The 22,683-nt window shown below is 44.8% G+C and overlaps 1 protein-coding gene across 1 annotated transcript in view; it reads left to right on the top strand.

Annotated features, from left to right (window-relative positions):
• Positions 1–22,683, top strand: part of LOC147747984 (cytochrome P450 2D17-like) — a 227,496-nt gene that overhangs the window by 176,008 nt on the left and 28,805 nt on the right. The window contains exons 7-8 of the mRNA XM_086957545.1: positions 5,639–5,826; positions 19,094–19,235. Coding sequence (XP_086813671.1) covers positions 5,639–5,826; positions 19,094–19,235 — 330 coding nt within the window. The remainder of the gene's footprint in view (positions 1–5,638; positions 5,827–19,093; positions 19,236–22,683) is intronic.

The raw sequence follows: 22,683 nt of genomic DNA, 5'->3' as shown, positions 1-22,683 counted from the left end.
ATGACCCTACTGAGTATCAGAGTGCTTTCCAATTGTTCAGAGACAAAAAAAAATCAATAATATCATAGTCGATAACAATACAGGATATGGCAGCAAAGCCGATAAGGGAGGGTACAACACATGACAAAGTGGCTTGAAAATACTTCTCTTACGACTAGTAGCCAATGAAGAAATTTAAACCAACTGAAAACTAGCTCCTGGTGGCTGCAAATCAATCTCACCACGAGTTTTGAATCAATTGAAGGTGAGTGAACGAATAGTCAGCCATTCTGACATACAAGGGATTCCCATAGTCTAATCTACTCATAAAAAAGTCCTGCAAAATAGTCTCATGCCATGCCACAGGAATCCAGTGTATTATCTTGCGGAAGGTCCATTGGAGACCAAAGCAACTCCCACAGAAAGCATTCACCTTGTCCTGCATAGAAATAGAGTTATTGATCAGAAACCCCAGATTCTTACCTACTCTTCTTGTCCTGGGGGCAAGGAGCGTGGGCCACCAAGAATGATTCCAGACACTGAGCGCCTTTCCAAAGAGCAGGATCTCAGTTTTCTCTGTGGTGAGTTTCAAACAGTGAGACACATCTAAATTGCCACCTCCTAAAGATAATTCACTAAGTTTCCTCTTGTCTCTGTATTCCTTTCATTGATGTATATCGGCAGCATAGGTAATGATCTCTACCGCTCAGGCTCTAACAATACCCGCCAGAGGTGACATATAAACATTTAACAAAGTAGGGCTCAGGGACAAACACTGAGGAACACCACAGTTTCCAACCCTTGGCTTGAACTTAAAAGACAGCGGCTGTTCAGACTTAGACCTATTGCTCAAAAGAGAGCAAAACCATTGCAGGATGCTAGAATGAAAGCTGATTTCATGCAGCATGTGTAGCAATAGATGATGGAAATGGTGTCCAATGCAGCAGACACAGGCTCCAGTAAGGCTAATTTGTAAAACCCGTAGCTCACCCTTGGCATCTAGCAGTAAGCCTTTAACAAAGGAACTTGTGTAAACCATTTAGAAGTAGCAAATCCTGAAATAAGAAAGTCATGCATCATGAACGAAATCTGACACCAATTTATAAACATAGATTATACTTTTATGAATTTCTAGACACCAAGATGAGCAACATCTACCGGAGAGTACCGGAGATTTTTAAAAGAAAACTTAAATCTCAGCTTTTTAGCCAAAATGCAAATAGCATCGGTAACTGTTGCTGGGAAGGCAGGATGCTGAAGAATACTCTTGGTGCTGTGCGATAAAGGAGGGTGTCCTTGTAGTTATTTCACTGTCCACGGGGTAACTTTAGAAATGGGGGTTAGTGTCCCTCAAAGTCCTCTTTGAGGCAGTAGCAGGCCATCTGCGTCTGGGCTACAGATCTCCTTAAACAGCGGGTTCAGCAGTTTCCTTTGATGAACGCCTGTTGTCTGTCTGTCTTTGGGGACCAATCTGGACTCAGATGACAATCCCAGGTCCAGCAGACTTGGGTGCAACTTTTGCTCGTCAAGGGTTGCTCTCTTGAGTTGCTCGTCAGCTGTCAGTGGCGATTCGAAAAACATGGCTATTGACTCCCTGAATGTGCTAATTTAGCTTTGATGTCACTGATGCTGGTTCCAGGGGATCAACTGACTAACCCTGGGAGTCACTTCTTTGGTCTGAGTCTTAGGAGTGACTCCCACGAGCCAGGAGGCACAGGCACAGTCCTCCCTTTGCTATCCCAAAGTGCAGCAGGTGCAGTCCAGTAGTCGGATCAGCCTCTCTTGCCAGGTCCAGGGGTCAGCAGGGCCATTCTTCTTTGGTCTGTTCTCTAGTTCCATTGTTATTTGAGGTTCAGGGTGCCAGGGGTGACCTATTTATACCCGGAAAGTGCCTTGAGGGATGATGCAGTCATTAGCCAATGGCCTACCAGAATACCTCCTGCCCTGTGATGACTCCGGCTATGTGTGGCATCTAGCAATCCCATGGTGCATTATTCTGCCCACTCCCAAGATGTCTGAACCCTTCCTTGGATGATTGGTGCTTGGTAGCCCACCCTAGAGGTGTGGCTACTTGTGGGAAACACACCCACAGGAAAACCGATTTGGCCACCGGTGTCCCCTTTCTGTTCCTGCCGCCAGTCTGTCTACCGGAACAAAGAGGCAGTCCTCTTCCCCTTTGAAGCTCGCCTTTTGAGCGAACACCTTGTTTGGCTTAGTGCAGGGGGAAGGTGACATCTCCCTCTGTGGCAGACCTCTATTGTCACTGAGCCTGGGAGTCATCACAAGACTCCCCCGAAGGGCAGAAGGCTTTCTGGTGGCCAGCAACTGTGCAAGGCCACTGGACAAACTGGGCGACAGAGTGGCAACTTTCTAGAAGTTGCCTTTCCTTAAAAGTTATATTAAATTGGACTTGGGCATCAAGTCAGGTTTAATGCCACAATTAATGTGTTACCTTGAAATATCCATTTTAGTAGTCCCATTCAGAAGTTAGGAGGATCAGACAGAGGTTAGCTTGTAACCCTGTATGAGCCAATGGGGCTATTAACCTTTCCACAGCAGGTTTTGCTGTTACAGAATTTTAAAGTATATGTCCTACTTAGTAACCCACTGTTCCCTGCCTTGATAGGCCTCACTCTTAGGGAGACGTATATCATGTTAATGGAAGTGGGGGCTTTTCTACTTGTTTAAATGGCTAAGTCGAACCAGCAGTTTTAAAACTGCTCTTCATGCTGCAGCAGCTGAACAGGGGCTATTTTGTACCTTGTAACACTCTGGGTAGAACAATCAGGGCTACAGCCCTGGGTGGACACTGTAACCTACATACCCTGGGTACCCTTGGTACCATATACTAGGGACTTATAAGTAAGTCTGCTGTGCCAACTGAGGGTAGCCAATTCAACATACATTTTGTGTTGGGTTAGAATACTGTCAATGACTGTTTAGAACGCCTCACTGCACGCTCTGGGACGAAAAACCAGCAGTTAGTATCCAAATAGGGCCAAAAGGAGGGGAGGGGGTGTCCAAAAAGCCTGTTTCCTCACTCTTTGCCAAATAATCCAAGAGAGAGATGGGTCGACAATTAGACAAATTGAAAGTGTCTGCATCTGCTTTCTGCAGCAGTGGAAGAACTAGAGCATGCTTAAAGGTCTCTAGATAATCATTTTCCTTCAGTGATTTATTCACAAGTACTCTTAGATGAGGACTGACATTAAGGGTAAGGCAGGATCTAATGGAGAGCCTGACTTCGCCTTTAACATGGTGTCTTCCACCATCCAGTTGGTTAATTCAGAGAACGAGCCCCAGTTGGATAAAGGAGGGGTCGTTCTACAAATTTCACCCACAAAAAGGCTGGGTTGCAAAGCCTGAATAAATGGTCTCTATTTTTTCACTGAAAACGAGGCCAAATCTCACAAAATGAAACTGAGTGTCTGGCTGTCTGGTTCAGCACCACTGGGTGAGTCACCTCCTGAACAATTATATAAGCAATTGTTTAGGAGATCCACTGTTTTCCTTAATCCCCCTGACAAAATACTGTCTCATTTTTTATTTTACAGAGTTTTATATAGCGCGAACTTAACACGAACGGGTATCAGAGCGCTTTTCATAGCACCAGTTGCCTTACATGAGGACACATTCATTTTAGCCTGTTGTAGTTTCTTATGGTAGATTTGGAGTGCTTCCTTTAAAAACATCCCGGTCCTCAGGAGTTTTAGTGGACTGCCAACGGACTTCAAATGACTTACACTTCTTTGTTCCCATCCCTCTCTGCCGTATACCACTTTGCCAATATAGCTCGCCTAGAGGAATGTTTCTGCTTCAGAGGGGCGCAGATATCAATGGCCTTGACCAAAGTACTCACAAATTCAGGTACTGCTGTTGCCACCGAGATACTCTCTGTGACCTCAGGAGGGCTGAAATTACAACTAAAGTTAGTGGTGTTAACTCTCCTCCTGATCGCAGCATTCCTGGAGCAGGCCTACAACTGGACTGGAGGCCTCCTAGCAATGAGATGTTGAATTTAATCATGGAGTGGTCCAACCATGTGATAGGGTCTTCTGACTGCATTTTCAAGGTATTTGAATAACTAAATCGTAATTCAAGCGGGGGGGACCTTTTATCTTTCAAGTGAGCAGTAAAATGTGCATCTCATTCTCCAAATTTTCTCTCAAAAATCGAGCTTCACCTCATAGTGAAAATGAAAGTCTCCAATAAGAAGAAAAAGGGCAAACTTTAGTATGGTTGGTGATAGCAACGCAGAAAAGTCGCTGCCAGCAGGGCGCCTGTAAAGTAATGCTCTTCCTAATTTGGAAGCAGCATTAAATAATAGCTGCAAAATCATAATTACGCTAAACTCCATCAAGAAGTCATTCAGCCTGATACCCTCAACACATCCCTATAAATGATGGCCACTCCCCCACCTTTCCTTCCAATGGAGTTACGCTTTAACATACTGTAGCAGGCCGGTACTGCCATAGCTAGATCCAGGGGGGTGAAACTATTAAGTCATGTTACTGTGATGAATGCTAAATCAGGCCTCAAACTAAAAGTAGTATGTTTTGAAAGTGATCTAGAGTTAAAATAAAGACAGCTGATTGAGAGGTCCCCCCTAAGCTTCATTAAAGGTTCAGAGGCCTCCTTCCCATTGGGGCACCCTCCAGCATGTCAAGGGCTCCCTAGGCCCTTCTTGGTTTGTACAGAACCACCTTCAACTACACAAGAGAAAGGGCAGAGTATCTTCCCAGGAGCACCTTTGTAACAATTCTTCTTGTTTTGAACATTTGGGGTTATAGTGAGCAAGGACTCCCTCGAATACATAATAAACGTATTGTAACCGTATTCCGGCAGGGTCCTTGCGACAGGCGACATCCAAGTGCGGATGGGTGCAGATGTGCTTATTTTGGCATGCTAGCAGTGTGGACGCATGGCACCCACATTTAAATCTATAATTACTGTCCACCCACTAGACCTCTGACTCTCTTCCCCCTCTGAACCCTTCCCTAGAATGGTGAAGAAAACAAAACGAACCTAACCGGGACCACCGTGGTATAACGCGCCACTGGTCTTCATGCCTCGTAAAACTGCTCGCCTAAAATAAACAATTAAGCCGGATCAAAAAGTAAAAAAATATTTAAAAGCACCTATGAGCTTACTACACATAAAAATACGGATGAATGCAAAATACTTGACCACATACAGAGCTAGTGAAAAAGCACATACAAATCAAGCAAAATTCAGACGTATTGGCTTTGCCAATGCTTGGCGTATCTCAGAGTATAAAATGATGGGGTTTGTTTGTGAGGAGTTATTGATACAACAGTACACCTCTGTGTTGTATTCCTGTAATAGTTTATTTTACACTGTTACTTTAAAGTATGTTTGGTAAAAGTTTATCTTTGAACTCTGCATTCAGACCTGTTGCTATGGTTTTCATAGTTCTAGGTTCCATGTAACAGATGCTGAATCTTCCTGTGCTAAGCAGTTGCAGTACTGTGTCTCTCTTCAATAAATCTTATTTTTTTTAAATCTTGGACTACTTGGACTTTACTACACTTTGCTATGATGTGGCTATGTGGGAATTGGTCAGTTGAAGTTCTTGGGCTTGTTGCTGAGTGAAGACTTGGGATTCGACAGTTGTAAAAAGCTTCCCTCTTGTTTCTAGGTGAGGTACACAAAGAGATTGACACAGTGATTGGACGAGGTAGAAAGCCCACAATGGAGGATCAGATCAACTTACCCTTCACCAACGCTGTGATCCATGAGATCCAACGCTGTGGAGATATCGTTCCACTGTCACTGCCGCACATGACGTGCCGGGACACAGAGATCCAAGGATTCTTTATCCCTAAGGTAAGCAAAGTCTACATTTCATTCTTATATCCGACCACCCTAATTCTTTATGACTATTCCAAGCCCCAGGTGATATTAATCACTGATCTATCCCAGACGAAACTGATGACTGTTCCCAGCTAAGGTGATTAATTAACTCCTACAAGGTCATTGGATGACTACTCCAATTCCTGGAAGATGCTAAGTTCTCCTTTGTCCCAGATGATATTATAACTGCGCTAAACTCTGGGTCAAATTGCAGACTCCTCCCCGGCTTGTTGATATTAACGACACATGCCAGCCCCAGGGAATGCCTAGGGGGCACTATCATGTCTGTTTATCATGATCTGTACTTGTTGTTCTCATTACGCAAATGTGTTGAATCAAGTTATTTCCTTTCTTCTCTGTTCTTGGTGTTTTATCCCTATTATCCCTATTTTAAATGCTTGCATCGGTATGTAACACTGACAACGCAACTTTTACGTCGTAATGCTGTTACAACGCAGCTATTACAACGCAGGATCCATTACATCGGATGCCATTACAACGCATGGCATTACATAGCAGATGCTATTACAACGCATACCATTACATCGTAAGTATTGGTAAGTATATAATTTTTTTTATTTTATTTAATATTATATAATTGATTTAATTATTATTAATTATAAATAAAAATATTTATTTATGTTTTTAAATATTATAAATTAAATATATTAATTTAAGTAGTTTGGGGGTACATGGGTGTTTTTAGGTTTTAGTGCAGGGTTTGGGTTTTGGGGTACAGGGGTGTTTTTAGGTTTTAGGGCAGGGTTTTGGGTTTTGGGGTACAGGGGTGTTTTTAGGTTTTAGGGCAGGGTTTGGGTTTTGGGGTACGGGGTGTTTTTAGGTTTTAGGGCAGGGTTTGGGGTTTGGGGTACAGGGGTGTTTTTAGGTTTTAGGGTAGGGTTTCGGTTTTGGGGTACAGGGGTGTTTTTAGGTTTTAGGGCAGGGTTTTGGGGTACAGGGGTGTTTTTAGGTTTTAGGGCAGGGTTTTGGGTTTTGGGGTACAGGGGTGTTTTTAGGTTTTAGGGCAGGGTTTGGGTTTTGGGGTACAGGGGTGTTTTTAGGTTTTAGGGCAGGGTTTTGGGTTTTGGGGTACAGGGGTGTTTTTAGGGTTTAGGGCAGGGTTTGGGTTTTGGGGTACAGGGGTGTTTTTAGGTTTTAGGGTAGGGTTTGGGTTTTGGGGTACAGGGGTATTGTAGGGTTCAGGGGTAGGTTTGTGTTTTGGGGTACAGGGGTGTTTTTAGGTTTTAGGGCAGGGTTTTGGGTTTTGGGGTACAGGGGTGTTTTTAGGTTTTAGGGCAGGGTTTGGGTTTTGGGGTACAGGGGTGTTTTTAGGTTTTAGGGCAGGCTTTGGGTTTTGGGGTACAGGGGTGTTTTTAGGTTTTAGGGCAGGGTTTGGGTTTTGGGGTACAGGGGTATTGTAGGGTTCAGGGGTAGGTTTGTGTTTTGGGATAATTAAATTATATTTACCAGTTTTAAATTAATTAAAATATATTTAATAAATTAAATTAATTTTATTACATTAATTACATTTTTAAATTAAAATAATTAAATCAAATAAATTATTTCTATTAATTTAATTTATTTTCAATTATAAAAATATGTACATTAAATTAATTTCATTATTTTAATTAAATTAAATTATTTCCATTTTTTATTAAAATTACATTTATTAAATAGATATTATTTTTTTAAATTAAATTAATGGCTATTTTAAAATGTATTTTAATTAAATTAAATTAAATTAACTTAATAACATTTTTTTAAAAAAGGTATACTTACCTATACTTACGATGTAATGCCATGCGTTGTAATAGCATCTGCTATGTAATGCCATGCGTTGTAATGGCATCCGATGTAATGGATCCTGCGTTGTAACGGAATGCGTTGTAAAAATCTGCGTTGTACTGACACCAATCCCTTGCATCTGTTTATGCATGGAAAGCCATTTCAAACAGCACTTACAGGTGAAAGTTTCAATGTACTGTTGCCTCACAGAGATAGAGGAAAGTTGATAAATTCTCCCAACCTTGATGGAACTCCATTAGCTCTCCTCGGAGGCCATCGCTATCTTTAATCATCTTCATCATTTGCAAAGCCATCATGACAGTCAGCCACAGCTTATCCTGCAGACAAGTGTTCACCATCTCTGGGGCTCTCAGCACACCCACAGCCAGAGCACCATCAGCCTCGAGACTAAAACGTGTAAAAAAGAAAAAAAACAAGTCAGAAAGCCTTTTCATGCTCCAAGGACCTGGTAAAACACCCCATTTTCCAGCAGGACCGTCCCTACTGTCCCCCAATGTAGGCAAGAGCAGAAGCCTCAACTCTTTAACTCCTTCCATGCTCATAACGAGCTGAGCTCGTCAATTTGCCACGGCGCTCCGATGCTCACGTCGAGCTCAGCTCGTCATGAGCCGTGGAACGCTCGCATGCAGAGATAATTCCCCTGCTGTGCTGAGCGTTCCACGGGAACGGGTGTGGTCATGACGAGCTCAGCTTGTCATGAGCACAGGAGTGCCGTGCCTCATGACGAGCTCAGCTCGTCATGAGCATGCGGGCGCCGTGCGCGCCCCCCTCCCCGCAGCACAGCGGGAAAATAACCCCTGCAGCGAAGGGGTTAAAGTACACCACATCACAATGCATTAACAGTCCGCAAACCAACTACCTATGCCATAACTCGTTGACATTATGACTGTCTGTGATAGTGTACAGTGCTCTGCTGCTTTTTGGCTGGTTTGGGTTATAGAAATGCTACATATATACATAAAAGAGAGAGCTTTGGGCTTCTCTCCCTGCCACCTTTAAGTTGATTGTAACATGAATACCTCTATCAAACCACAGTTTGGCTTCTACAAATGTATGGGGTGTGTTACGAGAGACATTAGGGGAAGAACAGCACAAAACTTTGCACTTATAGTGTCTTTTTTTCCCCATGGAAACTTTGGCCAAAATATCCCAGCCTGTTAAATGGTTTTTGTATATAGCCGTAATGGATTGAAGGCACCATGTATGTAACAAAACCATTTGATAACTTTGCAAACAGAGGGGGGCGGATATGAAAAACATTGAGACAGCCTGTTCTGGATATCCATATCTGGAACCTGTTTCCTAAACATGAACAGTCAGAAGATACGTTTAGCTACGCCCAACCTGCCGGTCACAGCTTTAAATTCCATTATTATAGCTGGCTAAGTTATTAGCGATGGGTTACTGTATCATATGCGATACATCGCTTGGCAATAATATTGCATCCACTACATGGTAAGGTAAGTATATTTAATATTCACTATTTCATTTTTAATACCTGCCAAGGTAAGTACAAGTGGATTTAAGAATAGAGACATATACGTAACTTACAAATGGAACTGTGGATAACTTGTAAGTCACAGGTTCCAATTTCAGTAGAATAACTTGGTGAAGCGTATTCCTTCTTAAAGCATATATCATCAACCAGCAGATAAAGCAGGTGTCTCCTTTCTCCCATCCTTGTCTGGTGTCTCCTTTCCACGAGCTTCTTCTCCCCAACCAGTCTGCTCTCTTACTCCCACAATATTTGTCTGCCTTTCCTCTTCCCCGAGTGCTCTCTTCCTTCCATGATATTTTTGTTCCTCCCCTTTGCCTGGCTTATCTCTCCCTTTTTGTTTGCTTCTACCTCTGCTACTGTCCTTCCTCCTGGCTCCCAGTCTTCTTTTTCGTCTTCCACTCCTATGGCACTCCCTTGTCCCCATTTTCCCTTTCTTCGCTTGTTGTTCTTTGATCTTCCCATTCTGTGTCCCCTTCCTCCCTTACACGTGAGTAGTGAGCTCTCTCCTTTGCTTTTCCATCTCTCCTTTCCGTTCCAATATCTCCTTCATACTCTTCTCACTCCCGTCTCTCTCCCTTCCTTGACCTTTCTTTCCCTTCTCCCTTCCTTGGCCTTTCTTTCCCTTCCTTGTTCCCTCTTTCCCTCTCCAGTCTCCCCTGCCCTTCCTTTGTCTTCTCTTAGTATTGCTGCAGCCTTTTCTCCTTTGTTCCCCTTCCCTCCCTCCATACAACGAGTTTTGTGCCTCCCTCCCTCACCCCACCTTCCTGTTTCCTCCTCTCTAATCCCCTTTCTACCTCCAATGTCCTTAAACCGTTGGCACACCACCATTTTAAAAAGCATCCTTGTCAGGTGTGTTACACCAAATTCCATAATACAGTTTTTTTTAAAAATAAATAAAAGCCTAGGATTTGATACAATAATACATGTAACAAGTAACAAGTGATAAGTCTTTTTGCTGACTTTTTAGGGCTCCTTTTCTGAGGGCTGCGAAAATTGTACCTAACAGATTTCTGAATGCTCGTGATTTTTGCCATGTTTTTTTGGCAGCTGCATGACAATTGGGCCTCGCATGCCTGTCTTTTTAGAAGACAGCACGCAATAGGCCATAGGCGGTAGAGTTGCTCCGCCTCGTGCATATTCCGTGTAGACACGAGCAGCAGAAGGCCATATTTCTTCAATTACCAGCTGTCATGGTTCGCGGTAATTGAAGACAGATGTTGGGCGCGCGTGCACCATTCTTAGCTGTCTGCTTTATGAAGCCTCGTTATCTCTGCTGTGTGTGTGCGCATGCCGCCTCCCTGTCAAAGCTTGACTTCAGTCTGACATTCTGACCCTCACAGAATGAACGTCCCCACTGTCTTTGCTACTTCTTGTACGTTGTACACTCACAATTGTCACTATTGATTCAGGTATTGTAACTTTTGCTTCTGTAATTTGTTCACTTGTAATGTTCTCTTATATCAGCTCTGTTGCTTTTGTCGAGCGCTCTGTCACCTTCGGGTAAAGTCCGCGCTATATAAAATAGCATAAATAAATCCACCGACTTCGCACCTCCTCTCCCTGTTGTCTCATCACCTATGCTGCCACCAATGCTAGCTGCCTGCTAACTGCCTAGCTAACTGCAAAAAGTGCATGCCACTGCCAAGCATAAATGACCACGCACATGCCACTCTCAAGCTTGCGTGACCACATGCACGCCACAACACCAAAATACCCACAGCAGTCACTGGCGACCACTCAGAAACTTGACATTTATTGCTGACTCTTTATTCAGAAAGTCACGGTGTGCAATAGAATCATAATACTCAATTTGTATAGTGCTAAAGACTTGTGCGGGTCTCCAGGCGCTGTGAGATTAAATGATTTGCCAGAATCACAGGAGTTCAGCCGATGCCAAAATTTGAACCTGGACCCCCCCGCTCCAAAGTCGGCTGCTCTGGCAGTTACGCCACACCCCTTAAAGACAGTTTGGGCATGACACGTCATCATGCGCTTGGAGTGCACTGCAGACACGCCCCTTCCAGGCACCTCGGGCTGCTGTGGTTTCCTGCCCCTTGTGTGGTTCTCGCTATTTTATGTGTTTCTCTCTTCGGGTGATGCTGACAGACAGACAGACAGACCGCGCTGCCTCCTGACACACTTCGGTTTTGCTTCTTCCTCAAGACGCCGCAGCCCCTCCCCTCCGGTGTTCCTGCTCCTGATGTTGAGTTGAGAGGGATAGAAGGTGCACCGGTGTCTGGAGCAAGTGTTCAGAATCCGTCCTGAGGTGAATACGCTGCAATGCTGCTCTGTGATACTCTGGGCAACGTTCAGGTTTATACGACAACTGTCTTGTTTCTGATTTCACTAATGGTTCATGTTTAAAAACAGACCGATAAATAAGTACTTCCCAGTGCATTGATATAATGTGACATATTAATATCACAGCTTCTACATGTTAAAGAAATGCACTTTTGAGTGCAGAGTGTGAGTGAGTGCAGAGTGTGAGTGAGAGAGTGAGTGCATAGTGAGAGTGATTGCCTCCAATCAAACACACCGTCATACACACGCGTCATGCCTCCAATCAAACGCACCGTCGGCCAATTATGTTTTTTGTCCGGCGAGAGTGTCAATGTCCATTACACAGACGCAGCGGGGCCGCTCGACGCAATTAAAATATGGATTGGATTAGCGGGTCCTCATTACAGCACCCATGCACCCCTCGAGCTCTCAGAAACAGGAAGTAGTGACAGGACCCCCCCCCCCCATCCTATAGTCCGCACTACACCACACATAGGCCCTGGAGTCTCCAGCTCAGCCCTTGCCCGGGCATTCCTGGATTTCACAACACCAGCTCCCTCTGGGGCCAAGGGCAAGCTGCCTTGTTGCCAGACTGCAAAAAGTGCATGCCTCTGCCAAGCATAAGTGACCACACACATTCCACTCTCGCGCTCGCGTGACCACATGCATGCCACAACACCGAAATACCCACAGCAGTCATTGGGGACCACTCAGAAACTTGACATTTATTGCTGACTCTTTATTCAGAAAGTCGCGGTGTGCAATAGAATCATAATACTCGGATTTGTATAGTGCTATAGACTTGTGCGGGTCTCCAGGCCCTGTGAGATGAAATGATTTGCCAGAATCACAGGAGTTCAGCCAATGCCGAAACTCGAACCTGGACCCCCAGCTCCAACGTCGGCTGCTCTGGCAGTTACGCCACACCCCATAAAGACAGTTTGGGCATGACACGTCATCATGCGCTTGGAGTGCACTGCAGACCCGCGCCTTCCAGGCACCTCGGGCTCTGTGGTTTCCTGCCCCTTGTGTGGTTCTCGCTATTTTATGTGTTTGTCTCTTCGGGTGATGCTGACAGACAGACAGACCGCGCTGCCTCCTGTCACACTTCGGTTTTGCTTCTTCCTCAAGACGCCGCAGCCCCTCCCCTCCGGTGTTCCTGCTCCTGATGTTGAGTTGAGAGGGATAGAAGGTGCTCCGAAGTCTGGAGCAAGTGTTCAGAATCCGTCCTGAGGTGAATACGCTGCAATGCTGCTCTGTGATACTCTGGGCAACGTTCAGGTTTATACGACAACTGTCTTGTTTCTGATTTCACTAATGGTTCATGATTAAAAACAGTCCGATAAATAAGTACTTCCCAGTGCATTGATATAATGGGACATATTAATGTCATAGCTTCTACATGTTACACTCTACACTAAAAAGTGCATTTCTCTGAGTGAGTGCAGAGTGTGAGTGAGTGCAGAGTGTGAGTAAGTGCAGAGTGAGTGCAGAATGAGTGCAGAGTGTGAGTGAGTGCAAATTGTGTAAGTGTGGAGTGAGTGCAGAGTGAGTGTGCAGAGTGAGTGTGCAGAGTGAGTGTGCAGAGTGAGTGTGCAGAGTGAGTGTGCAGAGTGAGTGTGCAGAGTGAGTGTGCAGAGTGAGTGTGCAGAGTGAGTGTGTGCAGAGTGAGTGTGTGCAGAGTGAGTGAGTGCAGAGTGAGTGAGTGAGTGCAGAGTGAGTGAGTGCAGAGTGAGTGAGTGCAGAGTGAGTGAGTGAGTGCAGAGTGTGAGTGTGAGTGAGTGTGAGTGCAGAGTGAGCAGGAGTGTGTGCAGAGTGTGTGCAGAGTGCGTGAGTGCAGAGTGCGTGCAGAGTGAGTGCGTGCAGAGTGAGTGAGTGCAGAGTGCGTGAGTGAGTGCAGAGTGAGTGTGACAGAGTGAGTGCAGAGTGAGAGTGAGTGCAGAGTGCAGAGTGAGTGCAGAGTGAGTGCAGAGTGCAGATTGAGTGTGAGTGCAGTGTGAGTGCAGTGGGAGTGTGAGTGCAGAGAGAGTGTGAGTGCAGAGTGAGTGTGACAGAGTGACAGCAGAGTGAGAGTGAGAGTGACATTAGAGCGAGTGACAGCAGTACAGGAGCACGGAACACACAGTACAGGAACACTGGTCCCAGCAGTACAGAAGCATGGAACACACAGTACAGCACCACTGGTCTCAGCAGTACAGAAGCACGGAACCCACAATACATGAACACTGGTCCCAGCAGTCCAGGAGCACTGGTCCCGGCAGTACAGAAGCACGGAACACACAGTACAGGAACACCGGTCCCAGCAGTACAGAAGCACGGAACCCACAGTACAGGAACACTGGTCCTAGCAGTACAGAAGCATGGAACAGTACAGGAGCACTGCTTTCAGCAGTACATGAGCACTGGTTCAAGCAGTACAGGAGCATTGGTCCCAGCAGTACAGGAACACTGGTCCTAGCAGTACAGAAGCACGGAAATCACAGTACAGGAGCACTGGTCCCAGCAGTACAGGAACACTGGTCCCAGCAGTACAGGAACACTGGTCCCAGCAGTACAGGAACACTGGTCCCAGCAGTACAGGAACACTGGTCCCAGCAGTACAGGAACACTGGTCCCAGCAGTACAGGAACACTGGTAGTAGCAGTACAGAAGCACAGAACCCACAGTGCATGAGCACTGGTCCCAGCAGTGCATGAAGACTGGTCCCAGCAGTACAGGAACACTGGTCCCAGCAGTACAGGAACACTGGTCCCAGCAGTACAGGAACACTGGTCCCAGCAGTACAGGAACACTGGTCCCAGCAGTACAGGAACACTGGTCCCAGCAGTACAGGAACACTGGTCCCAGCAGTACAGGACACTGGTCCCAGCAGTACAGGAACACTGGTCCCAGCAGTACAGGAACACTGGTCCCAGCAGTACAGGAACACTGGTCCCAGCAGTACAGGAACACTGGTCCCAGCAGTACAGGAACACTGGTCCCAGCAGTACAGGAACACTGGTCCCAGCAGTACAGGAACACTGGTCCCAGCAGTACAGGAACACTGGTCCCAGCAGTACAGGAACACTGGTCCCAGCAGTACAGGAACACTGGTCCCAGCAGTACAGGAACACTGGTCCCAGCAGTACAGGAACATGGAACCCACAGTACAGAAGCATGGAACCCACAGTACAGGAACACTGGTCCTAGCAGTACAGTAGCATTGGTACTAGCAGTGCAGGAACACTGGTCCCAGCAGTGCAGGAACACTGGTCCCAGCAGTGCAGGAACACTGGTCCCAGCAGTGCAGGAACACTGGTCCCAGCAGTGCAGGAACACTGGTCCCAGCAGTGCAGGAACACTGGTCCCAGCAGTGCAGGAACACTGGTCCCAGCAGTGCCGGAACACAGAACCCACAGTACAGGAGCACTGGTTCCAGCAGTACAGAAGCACAGAACACATAGTACAGACGCACTGGTTCCAGCAGTACAGACGCATGCAGTGTGTGAGTGTGCAGGGTGAGCAGTGTGTGAGTATGCAGGGTAAGCAGTGTGTGAGTATTCATGGTGATCAGTATGTGAGTATGCAGGGTGATCAGTATGTGGGTGTCCAGGGCCAGCAGTATGTGGGTGTGCAGGCTAAGCAGTGTGTGCATATGCAGGATGAGCAGTATGTGGGTGTCCAGGGCCAGCAGTATGTGGGTGTGCAGGCTAAGCAGTGTGTGCATATGCAGGATGAGCAGTATGTGGATGTCCAGGGCCAGCAGTGTGTGAGTGTGCAGGGTGAGCAGTATGTGAGTATGCAGGGTGAGCAGTATGTGGGTGTCCAGGGCCAGCAGTGCGTGTGTGCAGGGTAAGCAGTGTGTGAGTATGCAGGGTGAGCAGTACGTAGGTGTCCAGGGCCAGCAGTGTGTGAGTGTGCAGGGTGAGCAGTGTTTCAATATGCAGGGTAATCAGTATGTGAGTATGCAGAGTAATCAGCTTTTCAACAAGCTCACACACACCACCAGCCGTCACTGCACGCTTTCACCAGGCGCACACACACACACCACCAACCATCATTGCACACTTTCACCAGGCATACACACACCACCAGCAGTCAGTGCACGCTTTCACCAGGCGCACACACACACCACCAACCATCATTGCACACTTTCACCAGGCATACACACACCACCAGCAGTCAGTGCACGCTTTCACCAGGCACACACCACCACCTGTCAGTGCACACCAACAGCCATCACTACACACATCAATTGTTAACGAATCCACAATTAACTATTGTACCAACAGCAGTATTGCAAACTTTACTTTTAAACCTAATCATCTAAAGCTCAGCATGCTACCATTGCTCCAATTCCAATCCAAACCACATAATTCCATTACACACTACATACATGCACTCCATAACACATGGCGAAAAGACATTGCCATTTACAATGCCATTTCCTTTAACTCCAATAGTCAAGTCAAGTCAAAAACACTGTATTCGATTATTTTAAAATCATAAAAGTATGCTACAGAACCACTTTCAATCATACAGACAAATTATTAAAAACAAGTTAATAAGCTAAAAAGTTACTATTGAAAAGTAAAGAATTCATATAAAAACATCTTTACCATCATATTACAGTAATAACAATCTTATAGACCCTTAACACTATACAGAATGTATAAAATGTGCAAACTAGAATATCTTTGCAGTTCTAAATACAAAAGTGCTAGCAGCCTGGGGAGAAAGTGCAAAACGTGCAATTCATGAGTTTGTTTTTTGCATATATCAGAATTACATAAACAGAGGCCAATTATTCAGTTTAAGCAATTAATTTACATTAATTATTTAACTTTGATCTTGCTTGCTTTGATCGGATTGACATAGTCAAGAAATTGGCTACCCCATACATTACTACTGTAGTTTCCATGAGCTGCAGATACAATAAGGCTGGTCTAACCTGCATAAAATCTAAACCTCTCAGGATTGGTTTAATGTATCTCTCCCTCCCATTCCTATAAAAGGGGCGGAAAAACACAAAATGTAATATATCCTGATCTGAGAAGTGATCACATCTGCAGGGAGCATTTTCGTGAGGCTTGCACCATTTTCTCAAATTCTCCTAACAGGAAATGCGCTTGGTTAAAACGAAATTTAGTGAGGACCCACCTATGAAAAGGTTTATTTACTATCGTCAAATAAGATTGAATAGATAACGAAGCAATCATCATATAGTGGGCCCTGACAGTTGGTTTTAAGATTTCGCTAGCCTCTCTCTCTGCTTCCTTTTTCTCTATAAAGTTTTTCTTTACCCAGTCGATGTCCTCTCATTATGCTCTCGGGGTTTGTATATAGCTCCGGTCGACCTAGGTATACTGCTGTGATTTTAATGTATTGTAGCCAACCGATCTTAGCCACGTTTTCCCTCCCTATACAATCCCTGATGATCACATGGTTTAAAATTAAAGCTGGATTAAGCCATATCCTAATCCACGACAGTAGTGGGGCCAGAGTCAATGAGTCTTCAATGTATCCTATCCCCAATTCCATGTGTACGGCAAAGGCTGGGGTGGATTTAGGAAGGCCCAGTAGGGATCGCAAAAATAAATTCTCTTCTCTTTGTATAAGGGTCGGATTTTTGTAATCCCATATCGCGGCCCCATACCTCGCAATGGACAGAGTTTTGGCTTTATAGATTGCTAGTATAGCCTCAGGTGGCTTGCCTCCCAACCTTTTTGCAAAACCTAGGATAGCGGCAGCCGATCTTTTTACTGCCGCAGCTTTACTTGTAATTTGTGGAGCCCACGTCCCCTTTTCATCGAACACCACACCCAGGTAGGTAAAGACTTTTACTTTGGTATCACTGAGCCATTACAGGTAAGGGTTTTAATGCTGTTCTTACGACTACCTACTGCCATAACATGAGATTTCTCAATATTAACTGATAAATCTAAACTTTGCATAAAAGCCCCAAAAGAATTTAAAAGACGTTGTAAACCATTCGGGGTTCTTGCCAACAGTACCGTGTCGTCGGCATATAATAAAACCGGCATTAAGGAATTACCCATACGTGGTACGTCAATGGAGGCCGTTTCCAGGGTCTTTCCCAGTGAATTAATATAAAGTGAGAAGAGCATTGGTGCCAGAATGCACCCTTGGCGCACCCCCCTTCCTGATTTTAAAAAGGCTGTGCAATTTCCCTCTTGGGACATGCGTATGGTCGCCCTCAGATCACTATGAAGTCGTGCCAGAAAATTCACTAGTGCTCGGTCTAGGCCCAGTTCTAAAAGTATTGTCCACAGCTTTGACCTATTAACTAGGTCAAAAGCTGTGGACAAATCCATAAAAGCCAAATACATCATCCCCTTTGATGCTACAGTATATTTACCCAGTGTGAGATTTACATTTAGGCATTGATCCTCTGTGCCTCTCCCGGCTCTAAAGCCATACTGGGCTTCACACAGGATATCATTGTTTGTTGCCCAGGTTGAGATTCTTTCCAAGATGACTTTACCCAATATTTTGAAGGAAGAATCTAACAAAGAAATGGGCCTGTAGCATCTAGGGTCTCCCCTTTGGCCCTTCTTAAACATGGGGATTATGACAGACTGTGACCATGATGCTGGCACTTTTGTCCCTTCCAGACCAATCACATTAAAGACGTTGGTGAGGCCTACAGCGATATTACTACCATAGATGTTTTGAAAATGCTCTAACCAATCTTGTTCCGGGATATTAACTTCTAACGGTGCATTTTCAATCCTGTTAAATAGGGGGGTATTAACGATTTTCCAAAATTTGGCACTGTCCCTCAGAGTGGCCTTCTCATATAGGTCTTCCCATGCCCTTCTTTTTATTTAGTTTTTCCGTCTAAGGATGTTTGCCTTATACTTTTGCCTTAAACTGGCCACTTCCTGTTTATCACGTGGTATCTTTTTTAATGCTTTATATAATTCACAATGGGATTTGGAGCATTCTTTGTCGAACCATCCCATAGCCCTTTTTTCTTTTTTTTTTCGTGTTACTTTTTAGGTCATCCGATACTTGGCTACAAATCATTTCAAAGGACCGAACTATATTCCCCTCGAACCTAGTTGGGTCCATACAGATGTTAATTTCTTTACCCATCTTTAGGCTAAGAGAATAGAGAAAGTCCTCGGGATGATATTGCTCCATTTGACCCGTCTCCCCTGGTCCTTAACAATCAGTTCTGTAAATCCTGCTGTATTCGAATCAGTGTTTATTCCTTTTGTAAATAAAAACAGGTTGTTATTATCTATTTCTAGTATTACTGGGTTGTGGTCGCTGAAAGTCGTCTGTACAGCGTTGTAAAACATTACATTTTGTAACAAACCCGGTGAAATAAATATATAGTCAATGATTGTATTACTTTCCCTAGCACTATAAGTAGGCACCCGCTCCTTTCTATCGAAGAACTCTGGTTCATAAAAGTCATTCTCTAAGAGAAGTTCTTCTAGGGCAAACCCCTTTTCTGAGTGCTCAAAATGTGGTAATTGTAGCATATCAGTATTAATTGTATCTATAACATGGCAGTTCTGTTGGCACTCCAATAGATCCGAGACCTATTGCATTTCTAATGCTTATTTCATACATGCAATACTGAGTTAGAGAATGAACGCAGGCGAATGAATCCCATCTGATCCTGTGGAGTCTTCTCTTCTCTAGGGAGTCGGGATTTTCATGAACCTGACCTCCGTGCTGAAGGATGAGTCTGTCTGGGAGAGGCCTCACCAGTTCTACCCTGAGCATTTCCTGGACGCCGAAAAGAACTTCGTGAAGCGAGATGCATTCATCCCTTTCTCTGCAGGTAAACAATAGAATGCGTGTACCTGATTAAACGTGTTGATCAATCAGCGGTATCGGTTGTGGTGAATTTGCGGGCTGAAGGTTTGATTTTTACTGTTTCTGTCAACATGCTCGGGTAAAGAATGTCTACGGATGTGCCAGCTTTAGATAAATTGTCTTTACAAACAAGAGCACCCTGAATGATTGTGTGAACCCTAATGCAAGTAAAACTGCAGTGGTTCACACCAAACACATTCAAAGTTTGATTACGTATACAACACAGCAAAATTACTGTACATAATGATTTGAAAAGAGAGCATTGTACAGGTTCCAGTAACAAGAAATGGTTTCGTTTCAGCATAAACCGCATACCCAAGTTGACATCTCACAAGAATATGTGCGAAGTGATCCCCCAACCAAGTTGCAGTGAATAAGCAGTGCATAAAAAATTCACTGGTGTGTTAGTATACAAACAACTGCACTTTAGTTATTCCATTAAAACAGGCCCATACTGACCTGTACACATGTAAATCATGAAATGGCAAACAGTTTGCAAAATATGTCGATGACGTTTGAACCCCTAATACAATTCAGGGGTCTTCCCAGGACATAGGGATACCTGGTGGATCTGCTAGTGCCCAGAGTCGTCTAGCTTGCCCAGTGACAGGCATGAATGTTTTGTAAAATAAATGTGAAATAATAAGATAATATAAATGAATATATCCCAAAGATAATTAAAAAATCGTTTGGGAAAGAATCATGGTTGTTTGATCTATGGTGTCAGAGGCAATTTGTTTTTCTTATATGCATTAGGATTCCAGCCTCTGTCCGATCTGAAACTGAATCATTCCCCTATGTTTTACCCATTAGTTGTGCATTAGAACACTGTGGGGAGGGAGGGAGTAGGGGCACAGACTCGAACAACAGCGGGCGGGAGGTGGGAGCAGGGACAGAGATGGCAAACTGACCATGTTGGATAGACGGGAGGGGCATTGGCAGCAGAACAGACCATGTTGGGTAGGCGGGAAGAACAGTCTCAGAACAATGGGCCACATAGGGCTGGTGGGAGGGCAGTGGCTGCATAAAGGACCATGGATGGCAAAAGGTAGGGGGTCAAGGGCACGCACATGGACAACGAAGTGCAGAGGGAGGGGCAGGGGCAGCACAAAGGACCACAGACAGCAGGATGGAGGAGTCAGGGGATGCACATGGACCCACAGAGGGACAGGTAGAGATTAATTGCAACTAGTGAGTTGCTGATGCACATTTCTAATAAGATGTGGTCAAAATCAAAGACCTGTTTCCAAAAATATATGAGAAGAAGTTTCTCCTTAGAATACGCAATTCACCTGTGGATTTTTATGTACAATCTGTGCACTCTTCCCGTCAACTGATGCAACCTTGAGAAACTCTTGCACATGCCAGAATGAGATTCTTCCTTGTCTTTTCATGGCATCCTGAGCAGATCTCTGGAAAAAACGTCTTTAGTTATTAGTCACTAAAATGTGAGCGTGTATTATTGCTGTAGCAATGCGTTCACATGATTCTGACAAGATGAAGTCAGTTTAGTTTTTGTGTTTGCATGCAGCCCAGGCACCCACAGTTCTCATACACTGACTTCACTTCCTGTCAACTTTGTATCCATGTCATCCACACCACTACCCTGACCTATGACCTAAAAAGTAGATAATCATTAAGTAACAAAAATACCAGCCATTTTCAAAAAGAAAAGCTCTTGATTCAATAACCCCACAACCCTGATGTTGACTGACCTGATGCAGACATCTCTGTTAACTGAAGCAGGAAGACAGTGGAACAGTATATGTAGAAAAAGCAGTGGTAGATCTCTGTAAGATGACGGTCCTGCTCATAAAACCCCCTCTTGAGTCATTGAGGAATGGAGTAATATCCTCCTACACAAGAAAAACATTCATTATCCGAAAATGTGTTACATTTCGAGGTATCAAATTAATTGTTATATTAAACTCAAAAGATTGCTACAATTAGTTTTAGGGTAACTGTTAATGTGAAGGTGCATTGAGAAAGTCACCACATTCTTGCCCAAAGGTTCTAGTAGCCATTTCTGATTAACTATAGCAGTTTTCACCTGTGACAGCCTGCTGCCCTCCTGCCAAGAGGTTTGAATGGCTCTCGGGAAAGGAAAACATAAGGTGTGTTGGTGGGAGGAGGTGTGACTCCTCCTGAGAGGATGGCCAGAGGGATGTGGCCGCAGATGGCCAAGCTTCAAAGGTCTAAATGCCTGTCACAGACAACTGCAAGTCATACTTTAACCTGACTTTTTCTTGGTCCAGATAGAGGCTGGCTTCTGTTCCAGAGGGGGAAAACCTGTTGCAGAATTGGTTCTCCATGGGGAGTTGCTCATTCTACTGGATGCACTTCAGGGGTGTGCCTGTAGCTCTGACCAAGCAAAGGTTACGACATATTGGATTTCAGCAGATAATGGCACTGTGGGATTGATTGGTGGTAATCCCCCTGGAAGTAATGTAAAGAGCGAGAAGGTTTACCCATGGGTATTTTACCCTCATTGGTTAGGGAGTCCTCCCCATCCACAATCTCGAAACTGTCATAAGAGAGACACCCCTGAGAACCAGCCTCGGAATGCTACTGGACTTGAAAGAACAGAAAAGGGACTGTACCTGCTGAACCTGTGGACCTCAGAAAGAAAGGCTGCACCAAGGAGGACTGCTCTGCTGAACCAAAGACAGGACTTCAGAAAGAGTGACTGCTCCAGCTGTGACAGTCATGGAGAGACCCCAAGGGCTAGACCTGCTCCTACCTATGCCAAGGACCAGTGAGTGGACTCCAAAGGCTAGTTGGCTAACCTCCTCTTAAACTCCAGAAATATAAAAGCTAAAGAAGCCCTGCATCTGCAAAGTGCCCAGCTGACTGGTTACAACTGGACTTTCCCTGGAACACACTGGTGAGACTGAGTCCCGTGACCCAAGAGATGACCCCAGGTCCTGGATCTTGGATGTTGCTAGAGTGTACACATTCCCTTAAAAAAACCTGAAACTTGTGAGCCTAGAGCTCAAATTAACAGTTTTTAAAAAAGAGTCAGAGGCTACCACACTACCACTACTCAGCTCCCTTTAATCGTCAAAGTATCCCTGTGCCGCTGACTTCAGATTGCACCTGCTAAAATGTTTTTGTGGCATTTGGATAGCCTCAAACACTGGTCAAGAACCAAGGCTCATACTGCACCATCGGACTTTGTGTGTCTACTGACGTCAACCACAACTCCTAATCCAAGCTGCAGAGGACCTTGCCGATGAGCTTTGTCTACGAAGGAAAGAACCGAAAAGCACCTAAGTGCAAAGGTAAAAGTTTGACCGGGACCAACCCCACTCATGCATCCGAACGGTACATTCAGGACTCATGGACTACCGCTACTAGCGAAAGGCAGTGATTTATGAAACTATTTGAATGAATTTCAGTGATTTATAAAAACG

This window comes from Lissotriton vulgaris, chromosome 1_1 (assembly GCF_964263255.1).
Source record: "Lissotriton vulgaris chromosome 1_1, aLisVul1.2, whole genome shotgun sequence".
Classification (NCBI taxonomy): Eukaryota; Metazoa; Chordata; class Amphibia; order Caudata; family Salamandridae; genus Lissotriton; species Lissotriton vulgaris.
Note: the sequence above shows the minus strand (reverse complement) of the source record. Positions and strands in the feature narration are given on the sequence as shown.